At 48.9% G+C, this 14,960-nt stretch overlaps 1 protein-coding gene across 2 annotated transcripts; it reads right to left on the bottom strand.

Moving 5' to 3' along the window:
- Positions 1-751: 751 nt before the first annotated feature.
- Positions 752-9,162, bottom strand: SLC3A2 (solute carrier family 3 member 2). Of its 2 annotated transcripts, XM_019713940.3 has the most exons (9): positions 5,995-9,162; positions 5,501-5,674; positions 4,806-4,900; positions 3,129-3,197; positions 2,972-3,030; positions 2,625-2,805; positions 2,381-2,524; positions 1,414-1,494; positions 752-1,302 (listed from the first exon to the last, which is right to left on the bottom strand). In XM_019713940.3, the coding sequence occupies exons 1-9, from the start codon at positions 6,419-6,421 to the stop codon at positions 940-942; spliced, it is 1,593 nt and encodes a 530-aa protein (XP_019569499.2). In that variant the 5' UTR covers positions 6,422-9,162; the 3' UTR covers positions 752-939. The 2 variants fall into 2 exon arrangements, with proteins under 2 accessions (XP_019569499.2, XP_019569500.2); XM_019713941.3 differs by lacking the exon at positions 1,414-1,494.
- Positions 9,163-14,960: the final 5,798 nt, after the last annotated feature.

Below are 14,960 nucleotides of genomic sequence, written 5' to 3'. Positions count from 1 at the left end.
GCCCTCTCCCCCCTCACACTTGCCATCCTGACAAGTCAGGCATGCTCCCACCCCAAGGCACTGGAAAGCTCCTTCCCCAGATATCAGCCAAGTTAACTCCCTCATTTCAGGCCTTTTACTCAAATGTCACCTTGGTGAGGCCTCTGCTAGCTCCCACAGCAAACTCCACCCCCAGACACCCACCTCTTTTCCTGCTTTAATTTTTCCTCTTTGAACACTATCACTAAATCCACCACACTCTAAAGTTTATTCATCTTATTTTTAATCCGTCTTCTCACTAGAATCTAAGCTTCAAGGAGACAGGGATTTTTGAACCTTGTTCCCTCCTGTGACCCCAGGACCTAGAACATTTCCTGGTCATACTGAGTGCACAATTAATTCCCGTTGAATGCATGACCTCTAGTATCCTTTAGAAGTACTCTTAGAAAACAGGTCACCCCACTCCCACTCTACCTCCCTGAAAGGCTAAGTCTGCAAAAAAGGCAACACTGACCACCACTGGCTGGAGCCCACTACTGAGGAGGAAAGAGTCAGCAGCAAGACCCCAGACCTCCAGGAGAGCAGCGGCTCAGCTGGGGAGGGGACATGGGCGCTGGCCCCAGCCCCGACACCTCCATGCTGCTATGAGCTTGGCAAGCCCCTTCCTCTCTGGGCTGGAGCAGATGTATGGACCTCAGGCCCTGACCACTGTGGGGCAGGTCCAGGTGAGGAGAGGGGAAGATTGGGCGAGAAATCACTGCCAAGACAGAGCTGTGGAGGGAAGGCAAGACCTCACCTTCTTGTAGGAGTGTCTTTTATTTGAAGCCAGAAAACACCCTATTTGGGGTTCATATGTAATCTATGACAGTAAAAAAAAAGAGAGCGAGGGAAAACAAAATGCCAAGGGCCTAGGGAGGGGCAGAGAAGGGTAGTGGGTCCCGGTCAGGGTCAGGGTCAGGGTCAGGGCACGTAGGGGAAGCGGAGCAGCAGCCCCTCGTGGGGCTCCAGTTTCAGGTGCTCCAGCTCTAGCGAGGCACCCTCCTCACGGCCTGTCTGGGTGCTGAGCAGCAGGTCAACCCTGGATGGCAGGCTGGCACTGGCGGGCAGGCTGGAGGCCCCCAGTCTGGCAGGTTGTCCCAAATCCCCAAAGTTGAGCACTACCAGGAAACGCTCGTTCTGGTCCCACTGACGGATGTAGGAGAAGAGGCTGGGCCCCGAGGACAGTGCATGGAAGTCTCCGTGCAGCAGGGACCGCTCCTTGCCCCGATGGTCGCTCAGCCGCCGGAACAGCGTAAGGACGGAGCCAGGGTCTTCACTCTGGTCCTGCAAATGATTGAGACGTAGCAGGCAGGGATGAGGAACTCCCCTGGGTGTAAACTGCAAGCCCCCTGGCCACCCTCTGCCGGCCAGGCCCTGCTCACTTAAAACCCTTACCTTCACTGACATGTTGGAGCTTATAGCTCCTGAGGTATTGAAGCTGGATTCATCCCATAGCATGAAAGGGGCCTTCATGGGCTGAAAGGCAGGGGAAACAGGACTTGGAAAAGGCCTTAGGCCCACTGTCCCTCCTGTTCCCACCCCGGGTCACACATACCCTCCCGCACTCATGCCTCACTTCTGCTGGATGAGCAAGACAGGCTCCTGTGCCAGGTGCTTGCATACAGTCCCCAGCCTACAGGACAGCCACAAGCTAGTTCCCTCACCTCCCTCTCTGCTCAGTTGTCTCGTCAGGTTTTCTGTGGCCACTCAATATAAAATATACCTCCCGGCCCCTTACCCTGCTTTCTTTTGCATAGCACTCATTGGCACCCAGCACTTTATTTCATCAGCTGATTATCTAATTTCACCATCTCGTCCTTTTGTGCACTGCTGTATCTCCATGCATGGCACCTAGGAATTACTCTATAAACCCCTGCGAATGAATAAATGACTGGTTCTGTAAACAGCAGCTCAGGTGTCAGCCTCCACGCCTGTGGCTAAAGCTAAGCAAGAGCCTTCATGGTCTTACCCCTATGACAGCATGCTGCTGTGTCCTCTTACTCATCTGGCCCCCCCACCAAAGTAAGAGTTCCTGGAGGGCACAGAGTACCCACTGTCCAATGAAGGAAGGAAGGAATGATGGCTACCATACTGAACACTTATCAGGTACCAGGTACTGCATCTCAAAGTAAGCCACCACTTAATCCTAACTACCTACAAGAAATGCCAGTATCACAGAAGAGTTGACTAGGACTCACAGAAGTGACATACCATGCGAAGGCCACACAGCTACTGACTCGATGACTGCCCAGAAATCAAATGCAGTTCCACCCTACAGCTCAGGTCTGTCTGCCGACAGCCGCAGAACCATCGTGGAGGGACACGACCTCCCACACTGTGCTGGGGAGGCAGCACACACTACCTGTCCAAGGAGGTCAGCTGCCTGCAGGCCAATCTCATCCCCATAGCTGAAAACCGGGGTTCCTGGCAGGGTGAAGAGCAACAGCTGGTAGAGTCGAAGGAGGTAAGCCGGCACCGAGGAAGTCAGGAGCCTCGCCTGAGACAACTGCAGGAATGCACACAGGTGAGCTGCCTCCCACCCATCTCCCAACACCCCTTTCCTCCAAAACACCTCCTGCCCCCTCTCCCACCACTGTGGTACTCACACTCCAGCTGCACCAGCGACTGTCAGTTAAGTTCAAATACTGGGTGACCAGGAATTTCACACGCTCCCCAGTTAAATTGGGGTCTGACAGATATGAGCTAGTCACCAACAGGTCCTTGGCGAATTCGAGTAGGCTCAGGATCTGCTGAATGTTGGCGGACTCAGTCCCTGCAATCAAGAGCCTGCAGAGAGCAAAGCAGGGGTCAAGGTTGGTACAGGACAAGGAAGGAAGAATGGAGGTGAAGAGGTTCTTTGGACTAGGGGCTCCCCGTTTCCCGAGGGGCCTAGCACTCCACTGAAGGGTTCCCACAATGGAGCGGCACTGGGGACAAGAGGTGTGGCACTCACCTATCTTCACTGAAGTTCTTGGTGATATTCTGCCACTCAGCCAAGAATGCAGATGCGTTCTAGAAGACAAAAAGCAGAGTCAAGGGGCAGAGAACACTACCAGGCCCTGATGAGTTTCTCACCCAGGCTCTGCCTCTCACATGCAAAAGGACCTTACCGCCAGATTCTCTACATCCCGAACCTGGAACCCATCCACGCCAGCCTGCAGCCAAAAACTCAGAGCATTCTACAAAGGGGAAAGGGGGGGGGAGCAAAAGAAAGAGGAAAGATATTAACACTCTGATGTAAAGGCTCCGAATATTGCAGCCCACACTAAACCTTGCCTGCTATGCACTTCCCCATGACCTTGGGAGTCACTTGAATGAGAGAGCCTCGAGTGGTCTCACTTTCCCACTTCTATCATAAAGGTTTAGCTCTTGCTCCCCTCTCATTCTAACGTATCACTCACTTCTAGTGCTATAGCATTTCACTTTTCTATTCCTCCCATGGCAAATCACACAGCTTCACCTTTGACAACCACAGACATGGCCCAAGAGAAGGCGTTCATAAACATAACTTCATTTAATACTTCACATGTGTGGAATGCTGGTGTACCCATTTCAAAGATGAGGAAAACAGTCTCAGAGAAGCAAGCAGGCATGTCCAAGGCCACACAAAGAGCAGCAGAGACAGGACTCAAAATGCTAGTCAAGATCCCAAGACAAGTGTGCTTACTCCTTCCCCAGTGTCCTGACGCTGGGGGAGGGTGAGTAAAAAGTCAGTCAGAGCACAGCCAAGCGTGAAAAAGCGATTTTCAAAGCAAAGCCCCAGGGCAGTTTAGATGAACAGTCGAAATAGCAAGCTCTGCAGAACAGGCCCAGGCCTGAAGCCCTGGCATTCCTGGGGCATAGAACACGGAACCCCACTCCCACTGGCCCCAATTTTCCCTTTTTCTCTCTGTTCCATGTGCTCTCTCCTCTCCTCTCCCTTTTCCTCTGAGGCTACCACTCCTCACGCCATTAACATCTGAAAACTTCCTTTATCAATAACTTTTAAAGAGTCTCCCAGCAATTTGCTGGTGAACTAGAAGACCCCAAGGGTCCTCTGGAAATGCTGGGAATATGGAATTTTACTTCAGAATCAGGGAATCAAGAGCAAGCAAAGTGTCAGCGTCTGCCTCCATTTTTGTTCTACCTGTGCCACACTGCCCAGTGTCCTAGAAGCCAGGCATTAGGAGCTAGGGTGACATTCAAAGCCCCACTCCCGGCCCGCTGGGTATTAAGTTTGAGCCAATACCATCAGGGAAGGCGGAAGTAGAGAAATAAGATTACCTGGGACCTCAAATCCCAGACCCACTGAGCCCTTTGAACCTTAGAACCCTCATTTACAGAAGGGGACAGTGACAGGGACCTTGCTTGGGTACGTATGTGAAGGTATGTATGAGGGTACGCAGCGGATTCAAGAACGGATACAAAATACTTGGCAAAGTCCCAGACACATAGAAAGACCCCAGTGTTTAAAATTTCAGACTGGGCTCCATTCCAAAACACATCAAACGAGAACTGGGAAACCGGTCAGGACAGGATACCCACTGAGAAAGGGTTTCCTCTCCCACAAAGAAGGAAAATCAAGCCCAGATTGATATCTGAGAAGCTCCCTTCCTGGCACACTCACCATCAAAGTCAAGGAAATGAGAAAAATGAGAGGTCATAAAAGGAACAAGCAAAAACAGGGGTGCACTGCTGGCCTAACGTGGGAGGAGCAGGCCTGCAAGGAACAAGAGCCCCGCAGCTGAATGCGGGCTAGGTTGACAGGGCTTGCTGTGAAAGGACCAGCACAGACCCAGCACACTCACCTTCACCTTGGTGGTCACAGTGTCAATCTGAGAGGGGTGGAACCATGAGTCCTGGCCCCTGTAGTTGGGAGTGAGGTCCAGAATGACCCGGATGCCTAGAAGGATGAGGAAGCAGTCGTGAGAAAGACTTTGGGGTGAAGCGAAAGGAGGAAATCAACAAATACAAGTCTGTAAAGCGTATCTTTTGTACTACTTGGTACAAAAGCTTAGATTTGAACCCTGGCAAAACTCATTCTATTGAAACAGAGATAGGAGCTAGGAGAGGCCTTAACATCTTAGGGAAGGTTGTAGAGAAGGTTGTAGAGAAGGCTGAGCTGCGGGGCCCTGGGCTCCCACCCCCAAAGTGAACCCTTTTAAAGTGAGACAAGATTTTATGTGTTTGTTTGTTTGTTTTCAAAAGGATCCACTCTTTTCAAGTTTAAAAACCACTGATTTAGTAAAAGCCTACATTCTGTAAACAAGGACGTGGGAGCCCAGAAGTGAAATGCTTGCACAGCCAAGTAGAAGGTCTCTAAAGCACTTGACAAATCCATTTTAGGCTGCAACCTAACAAACCTCCTTTGTGCCTGCCCTAGGCACACTCAGTCAGTCAGGAGTAAAGCAGATAAAAACCCTAGCCTGCCTTTCCTCTGGCCAGAAGGCCAAGCCCTTCCAAGAAGCTGCTTCCTTGCCAACCTCAACGCCAGGACACCCACTCTTTTTCCTGGCCGACTGCAGGAGACTGTCAAAATCTTCCTTGGAGCCAAGAGTGGGGTCGATCTGTTCCAAGTTGGTCCCACTGACGTCATCCTTCAGGTTCTTGTGAATTGGGCCCAGGACAAAGCCCTTCACCTTCAGGCTGCTCAGATAATCTACTCGCTCGTTGAGGCCTGAAATGCGGAAGCGGTTAAAGTGAAGCCAGTCTGAGAGGCCCCTGATCTCGCCTATTGGCTCCTCTCCCTGGGGCTGTGTTGGGGGTAAGGCTGGATCACCAGACTCGGAGCTGCTAATTCAAAGGGAGGGGGGGTGGGGGGGGTTCCCTCAAAGAAAGGGAAGGAGGACCTACGTCCCAGAGAGCGGGCGCCATACTGGGGTAGGGGGTGAGGGGGGTACCGTCCGAGTCCATCTGGGGACGGGATCAGGGTCGGTGACCAGTTAAACCAGGGAACACGAAGCGGGGCGTGGGGTGTGGGGGTTACATCACGCTCACCAGCCAGGTTGCCCGCGTCGCGGCCCAGGAAGGCCTGAAGGTCGCCGATGCGATAGAGGGCGCCCTTGTGCCACCAGCTCTGCGCCGGCAGCTCCCGGCAGCGCGGCGCCCGCACGATGATGACCACGGCACCCGCCAGCATGCCGAGCCAGCCGAGCCAGAAGAGCAGCAGCAGCGCCCAGCGGGTGCGCACCCAGCCGGGGCTGCTCGCCACCTTCAGCAGCTCCTCTTTAGACAGGCCCGTGAACTTGGCGGCTACCTCCGCCTCGTCGTCGGCCACCTTGTTCTTCACCAGACCGTTCTTTTCGGCACCGCCCGCCATGACCGGGGCCACGGCCGCCCCCGATGCCGCGTTCATCGGCTGCTTCTCGGGTTCGAGCTCGTTCAGCTCCACTTCCTTCATGTCCACCTCAGTGTCCTGGCTCATGGTGCCTGCGGGACCGGCGACACGACGCAGTCTGCGGTCAGGTAATGGCTGGACAACTTTCCGGACCTCCGGACCTCTGGCCGATCTCCCTGGCTTGCGTCACTCAGGCTGCTCCGCGGGGGAGGAGCGACCTCGGGGAACTAGCGGGGAGCCCCGCCCCGGCCCGCCCCTTAAAGGGGAACGTCGGGGATTGCTCTTTGTGGGACCGCTCGGGTGGGCGGCAGAAGGGGGATTGCGTCTGGAACAGGCTTCCGACTGCTGTGTGGACTAATTCCTCCTCTCGAACCCCTCGACCCCTAAGGTTCCTTCGAGCCGGACGCTAAAAAGGCTGAGCACCGAGCCACCTTTGGATGGGTGGGCTCTGCGGTTTGTCCCGCCCCAGTTTCCTTCTGGTCCCTCTGGCCACTGGAAAGTGGGCGGAGAGGGGACGTCCAGCACTGCAGGGGTCACGAGGCCCCTCTTCGCCCACTCTGAAGGCTGGTGACTACCTCGGACACTATACTCCATTTGGCCCAGCACTCAGGCCACCGCCTACCTGGTCTTCCCAACTTCGCAAGGCCACTTGCGGCGCACAGCCAGCCAAACTCAATTTCCGCCCTTTCCCCACCCGGGCTTGTCTTCTCAGGCCTCTGGGACTTGGCACCAGACCTCCCCTTCCGCGCAGGGCTTACCCCCACTCGTCCCTCAAGACTCATCTTGAATTTAGACTGCAAGTATTTATGGAACTCCCACTACAATACTTTGCTTTAACTTGATTGAATTAACTCTAATCCAGTCTTCCCCATAATGTTTTACGATGAATCTGTTTGGGCAGGAGAGTCGCTGACACTCCCGGTCTTACCCTACCCCACCCCCAGTTTCTGGCGCCAGGATGTCGGGCAGCTAGGAATTCCACATCCCTGAGACTGATAGACAACCAATGGGCTGTAGCACAAACATTCCTGGACTTGGCCTCAGATAGAGGCATCCACCTTTGTCGTACAACACATCAGAAGATGCCGTGGTTAGACTCTTTCCCCACCTTGCAGGTGCTCCCACAGATTATTCCCGTCTCCCCAGGCCGCCAGGGTCCCCCTACCTCCCCAGCACTTCACTATGCTAGGTCCTGGAGCCAGCTGGTACTGCAGAGGCCTGGAAGACCACCCAGCTTCCCTCCACAGAGATCCTTGAATTGAGGGTAAGTGGGCCAGAGACAAGGTTCACAGCACGGACTGCCGGACGTCAACACCATGAGGTGCCAAAATCTCAGGAGCTTGTTGTTCCTGAGCAATGCCGCTGGGCTATTTTCAGAGAGGAGCTGAAGGAAGGAAGTTCTTTCTCTGTCTCCCACCTGGGCTGGAAGCCAAGATGGCTGTGTATTTGGAAGAAGGCAGAAGCCAAGATCTAAAGAAACAGATGAGAATGGATGCCAAAAGAGAGCCAAGGGTGTGAAAGGCTCATCCTCTGCCATCTCCTTCCTCATCTCAAAGCCCACACCTCCCCCCATCCTTGGAAAGCCACTTCCTAGAGGGGGGCAAGCAAGTGGGTAGAGGTTGGAGTTCAGGCCAGTGCTGGATGATGATAAGAAGTCCAAGGTGCCCCGGGCATGCAGATAAGTGCCAAACGGGTTCTGCACAGACTTCATCCCCGCCATGAAAGCTCAAAGTTGAGAGTTGTGGGGTCAGAGCTCTCTTTGAGATGGCCCAACATAACCCCCCCAGGAATCCAGTATCTCACTCAGCCCCCATGGCCCCAGACAGATAAAGCCAATCCCTTCTGCATGGGAGATCAAGAAGCTAACAACTTACCTCCCAGTTTATCGTCCACCACACCTGCCACAGGACCACCCTCCAGCCACATCAGCCATCAAACACCTGCCAAGCTCACAACACACTTGGCTTTGTCAGGCCTCTCCATCTTTGTTCGTGCCATTCCCTGTGTTTTGCCCTTCCTGTTCTGCCACTCTGCCTCATAAGCTCCTGTTCACTCAAGACAGCTCAAATGACAGCTTTTCTCAACTCCCCCGAAAGAATTACTTCCCATCCACTGTGCACCTACCTCTGCTAAAATTCATGTACCATTTGTTTATTATGTTTCCTTGTCTGAGAGTCTGTTTGCACTTCAAGCCATGTGGCAGGGGCCTTGTGTTATTTGTCAAGGACCTGCCTGCGTACAGTAGGCACTTGTTTGATAAATGAGCGGATGAACTATATCAAACCCAAATATTTCCCTTCTTAGACACAATTCAACAAAAGTAGCATGTGAAGATAAAGGCATAAAAGTGAAAAGGAATTTAAACAATACCTTATCAAGATGCAGGAAGAGAAACAAAAACTTATATAACTATTCAACCAAAATAAAGCAAAGTACTAAATCTGGGGTAAGGGGAGGAAAGAAAAGCAACTGTAGAGAAAAAGGGCAGAAGGTGGCTACAGAGCCTCAGATCCTACAATGTATATTGATAAATATAAAACTTAACATTTACTATAGGGATGCAAAGTATATAATTTGTCAAAAAGAATTGAGCCTTTAAGACATGGGTGTCCCAACTGCGGCCCGCAATCCATTGTTAATTGGCCCGCAGCAAATTCCAAAAATATATTTAGTTTACTTAAATAAACCAGGTGAGGCAATACGTACTTCACCTCGAGTGAGTGGCGCGGCTGTTTGTGTATTTTAGCACATATGGCCCTTGGTAAAAAACGTTGAAAAAAGTTTGGACACCCCTGCTTTAAAAGAAGCTGAGACAAAGCAAAGAGAAAAAAAAAGGAGTTCAACAGTCCAGAGGCTAAGAAGGACCATGTGAGGCCACAGTCCTCAGTACGTCCCACTCCAGCAGGCAGATGGGTGGGGCCCTGAAATGCAGAGGGCCAAGAGAAATTCTTTCCAACTCACTATTGCAAAAATCCATGGCACGTATTTCCTAACAGATGAGGATTACTTAATCTTGGCGATAAGAAAAGCACGTTAGTCACTCCGCCCACCCCCACCATGTATAAAGGATTTCCAAAGACAGAGCAAAGACGGGAGGATACTTAGAAACTCAGGAAACTGTCTCTGTCCAGCAGACCCAGCAATTCTGCCAAAGCCCAGGGCATTATTCCAAAGACCCAGGGGAAAAAACGAAAAAACATCCCGGCTCTGCTCTCACAATACCCATCAGCCTGGAGCAGTTTAGCCATTTGAAAAAAAAAGGATGATGGCTGACTAAGGAATTGAGTGCGGTCAGAGTGCAGCTGAGATGAAAGTAGATCCCAACCAAAGGGACTGACTTGGCAGCTGTTATTTGAAGAACTGATGTTGGAATAATATTATTTGTTATTACAAATCCTGCAGGAGGGACATGGGCAGCTAAAGAAGAGCCTTGTCTTATGGAAGGGTGAGGAATGTGAGAGGGGTAAAAGCCAGAAAGAGTAAAGGAAATGCAACTAAGGCCCTCTCTTAGGAGAAGAGAAATAAATGCACCATCGGAAAAGTATCTGGTACTAAAATAAATTGGACATAAGCATCCAAAATGGCTAAATGCTACCAGAGCTTTCCAACAATACAATCATAAAGACACATAATGAGAAGTTGTGATCTTTGATTTCAATTTGTCCTTCCTGAACATAAAGTTTTCCTTTATTCCCTGGCTACAAGTAACTCAATATTTGAATAACCCTGCCCACACCCCTGCCCCTGTCCCAACCTATTCTTTTCATGTCAATTATAGGCCCTTCTTAGGGCCTTCATATAAAGAAGCAGATGACTATGTTTTTAAAATACTTTTTATATTCAATAAGGTAGAAAAGGGGTGCACAACATTGAGAAGACATTTAGGCATGGAGTAATAGAAGCCTGCATTTGAAATAACCACTCACTCTGCAACTAAAGTGGTTAATTTCAACACCAACTCTAAAACAAATTGGACTATAGGGAAATTAAAGAAAGATATTTTTTTAAAGTGAAGTACATCACTAAGAAGGGAAACTCTCTTTTCTCTTTTGAAATAGAAATTGAAACACTAAATGGAATGCTAGTTAGAATGTAACCAATCTGAGAACAAAACTTTTGGGACCCAGACCACACTACTAGGGTAGGGACTAACTGTTACATGATTACCACAGCCCCACTATCACAAGCTTTTTTTTTTTTTTTTTTTTTTTAACTATTGTTAAGTCCCCCATAGCACATATTCCCAGAGGTACTACAATTCCAGGCTGTGATATTGTGATGTAAGAAATACAGATGCTCCTTAACTTGTGGGGTTACATCCCAAGGGACCCATCATTAAGTTGAAAATATCATAAATTGAAAATGCATTTAATACACCTAAGCTACCACACATCATAGTTTAACCTAGCCCTCCTACTGAATTCTTACAGCTTTCACAACATTGTGAAGTGGGAAAATCCTAAGATGAAACACCGTAATTTGGGGACTGTCTATATATACATTTGATCTTTATCGCTTTTTCCTGGCACAAGAGCTACTAAAAATCCTTGTAATTCCTAGAGCGATAGAGGTGATGGGAGCATCTTTTGTTCTAATATTTGGTCTCAGACAGAAGAACTTCTAAGACCAAGACCCTTGGAATCTCTGGAGTAGTAAGAGTGTCATTTTGTGTGTGAATGAGCTGACAGGTGAGGGTGGGGAGAGTCTAGATAGCTCCACGGTGGGCCAGAGGAACAAATGGTGATTAGGTTAGAACTTTCAGGAACAAATGGTGATTAGGTTAGAACTCGGCCTCTGGAGAGGGGAGAGGGGTGGGAGATTGAGTGAATCATCAGTGGCCATGGGTCATGCCTGCTGTAATGGCACCTCCATAAAAGCCCTAAACAACAGAGTTGGGACAGCTTCCAGGTTAGTTAACACATCCCTGTGGCAGGAAGATAACACACCCCAAGTCCACGGGGTCAGAAGCTCCTTTGTTTGGAACTCTTTCACACATGGTCCGATGTACCTCTTCATCTGGCTGTGCATCTGTATCTTTTATAATATCTGTGGATAAAAAAGGGGCCACATACTAAACCTGACAAGCTCAGGGGAGGCCAGCATGACAGGCCCTACAAACTCAGAGACCGAAATTAACCACATAGGATGGTCTGAACATAACAATTCCTAACTAAAAACAAGCCATGGCCGGTAGTCACATCCTTGGCCTGTAGCTTCCTTGACAAACGTCAATCTTTACCTTAAGTGAACCTGTCTATTGTCTTTTTGCCTCTAAGATAACATACCCTTGGAATGTCAGAGTAATCCCTTTTTCCGGACCCCGCAGGGTGCAACCCACAGCAGAGACTATAGAACCCCCCATTGTTATCTTGTTCCCTGAATACCATTTCCCTGTGCTGTAAATGTTAATTATTAACTAATGAACTATTCTGTGGCCAATGTAAAAGAAGTATGTGTCCCTCCATTTTACTTTTATCCAGTCCCAGAAATGTCCCCACTTTGCTTTCTCCCACCCCTTTAATCTATCACCAATGGATTTCAAGTAACCCTCTTTACGTATGTCTCCTTTGATTCTAATGTACAAAATAAACTGTGAGGGGGTGGCTGGTTAGCTCAGTTAGTTAGAGCGTGGTGCTAACACCAAGGTTGCCCATTCATTCCCCGCATGGGCAACTGTGAGCAGCGCCCTCCTTCTAAAAATAAATAAATAGGGGGCCGGCCCGGTGGCTCAGGTGGTTAGAGCTCCTTGCTCCTAACTCCGAAGCCTGCCAGTTTGATTCCCACATGGGCCAGTAGGCTCTCAACCACAAGGTTGCCAGTTCAATTCCTCGACTCCCCCAAGGGAGGGTGGGCTGCGCCCCCTGCAACTAGCAACGGCAACTGGACCTGGAGCTGAGCTGCGCCCTCCACAACTAAGACTGAAAGGACAACAACTTGAAGCTGAACAGCACCCTCCACAACTAAGATTGAAAGGATAGCAACCTGACTCGGAAAAAAGTCCTGGAAGTACACACTGTTCCCCAATAAAGTCTTGTTCCCCTTCCCCAATAAAATAAAATAAAATAAAAAGTGATGAATTCTACAACATTCAAAGAGAAAAGTCTGTGCATCACAAGAGACCATAACAAACTGAAAAGACAAATCACAATGTTAAAAGGTATCTGAACTAATAAAACTAATAGTCTTGGGGCAAACGGGTGGCTCAGTTGGTTAGAGCGTGAGCTCTGGGCAACGGGGCTGCCGGTTCGATTCCCACATGGGCCAGTGAGCTGCATCCTCCGCAACTAGAATGAAGGCAATGAGCTGCCGCTCAGCTCCTGGGTGGCCAGATGGCTCAGTTGGTGGGAGCCAGTCCTCTCAACCACAAGGTTGCCTGTTCCACTCCCGCAAGGGATGGTTGGCTATGCCCCCTGCAACTAACAACAGGTACTGGACCTGGAGCTGAGCTGCATCCTCCACAACTAGGATTGAAGGGAAAACAACTTGACTTGGAAAAAGCACTGGAAGTACACACTGTTCCCCAATAAAGTCCTGTTCCCCTTCCCCAATAAAATCTTTAAAAAAACACACACACACACAAAAAACAACTCATAGTCTTGTATAAAAAATATAAAGTATGATGAAAAATCAGTGAGGAAAAGACAATGATCCAGTAAGAAAAAATTTTACAGAATAGAAACAGTCAATTCACAAAATTGGACTCACAAAAGAAAGGCCAGTGAACTCTTGAAAGATTATATGACCATATTAGTAAAATGCAAATTAAAATCATAACAAAATATAATTTCGGTCCAGATTGGCAACATTAAAACATCTGACTGAACCAAGTGATGTCAAGGATATGAAACTGCATAAGTGGCAACATTAATGGGTTCAACACTCTAGGTGAGCAACGTGTAACGCCCGCAGAATTGAAAGTACCATAGCCACTACCCAACAATGTCACTCCTAGATTCAGACTCCAGAGAAACTCTCACACGTACACACAAGGCAACATACAAAAGATTTCATTGCAGCACTGGTTGTAGTAGTAAAAATCTAGAAAACTAAAAAATGTCCTATCATTAATGGACACAATAATTTGTAGAACATTTCTAAAGAAAATACTATGTAAGCGACTAAATCTTAAAGACAGGCAAAACGTGTCAAAAATATAACGCTAAAAAAAAAAAGGGAAATCATAGGTTCACCTTAATTTTTTTCCCCACAAAAAGCAAAAGATACTGTGGCATGCCAACAGTCTGCATTTCAACTGACATCTATCCCAAAAGGGAAGACTACCCCACTCGTGGAGGTCCTGCGGTAGTATCAGGTTGGTTTGTGGCATGGACGGAGCAAGGATCACTTCATCTCCGTGTCAAAAATCCACTTCATAAAGTGTCCTCAAGTAGCTAATTTACGAGATGTTAAATGCTGAGAGCAGATACCATTCTTGATCTTGGTCCAAAATCCAAAGAAACAACCTACAATTAAGATTCCTATCAGGACTTGCTTCCATAAATTCCACTCAAAACAACAAAAGCAGCCTGAGAGCTGTTCTTTATAAAATGCCTCATTTTCATCTCTCCCCAGCCAGTCTAATCCTTCCCAATGGCACATTCCTCCACAGTTTAGGAAATAAGGAAATTCTGTTCTCACGCTGAATTTGTGCCAGAGGTGAACGTCCTCCTCCTCCCCGCTCCAGGCGGAGCACTGCTCACTGGAGCATCTCTGCTCATCTAATAGAGGCAGTGCTTCCTGCGGCCAGGAGGGGGCAGAGCGGCTCCCTGAGAAAAACGCCCCAATGGGCTTCCATTTTCTAAGAGATTCCTGTTAGACGCTGTCTCCAGTTCAAAGGTATTTCTCCCAGCAACCTGTTCAGGAGTTTACATCATAGCATAGGTCAGGCGATCAATAAATTATCGGGACTTGCATTGTTCTACGTGATGGGGATAAAATAATCAATTATACAGATACGATTTCTGACCTCAGGGAGTTTATGCAGGAAAGGGGTCAAGGAGAGCAAGGGAGGGAATAGAGTGGTGGTATTGAAATTGAAAAAGGCACCGGGGCCTTGATGGCTCTGTCGACAGGTACAGACTTTCACCTAAGAGCAAAGGGGGAGCGATAAGAATTGTGAGCTGAAAAGATCAGATTTTTTATTTAGAAAGATCTCTCTGGCTATAATGTAGAGAACAGATTAGAAGCAGGTCAAGTCAGAGCCAGGCATTAGGGATTTGCAGCGGAAACCCAGGGGTGAATGGCGTGAACTAGAGTCCTGAGAAAGAGAAAAGCAGCTGCTGACATCCAGAAGCTAGCCTGCCACTCACTCCCAGGCCTTGATGTCCTCCCGTAGAACATAATTTCACAGAACGTCAGCATCGGACAAGGCCCCTTCGAGGTCATGATGGGTTAAGACAAAACGAGACCATTCCATAATCATGTCTGAACCCAGGCCAAAACATGAACAGTGTCTAAATCACAAAAGTCCAAACATCTCCCTAACGTGGCTAGTATGAGTGACTGCCGCTGCGTTAGCAATTATAGCTTTGGCCTCATTCTAGTCTTTCCTCTTTCCAGATAAGACTTAGGAAGATATCGAATAATAAAATGATCCCACTTCCTGAAAACATCCCCTCCAAAGTAA

The sequence above is a fragment of the Rhinolophus sinicus genome, chromosome 14 (assembly GCF_057876585.1).
Source record: "Rhinolophus sinicus isolate RSI-liver-muscle chromosome 14, RSI-T2T, whole genome shotgun sequence".
NCBI lineage: Eukaryota > Metazoa > Chordata > Mammalia > Chiroptera > Rhinolophidae > Rhinolophus > Rhinolophus sinicus.
Note: the sequence above shows the minus strand (reverse complement) of the source record. Positions and strands in the feature narration are given on the sequence as shown.

Bases quoted from the DNA above. Each gene is read 5' to 3' on its own strand.
- SLC3A2 (XM_019713940.3), bottom strand. From the start codon at position 6,421: ATGAGCCAGGACACTGAGGTGGACATGAAGGAAGTGGAGCTGAACGAG. The intron at 3,198-4,805 runs GTGAGTGTGCTG...TCCCCTTTGTAG, and splicing joins CTGTGACCACCAAGGTGAAG to AATGCTCTGAGTTTTTGGCT. The intron at 2,806-2,971 runs GTGAGTGCCACA...TGCTCTCTGCAG, and splicing joins AAGAACTTCAGTGAAGATAG to GCTCTTGATTGCAGGGACTG.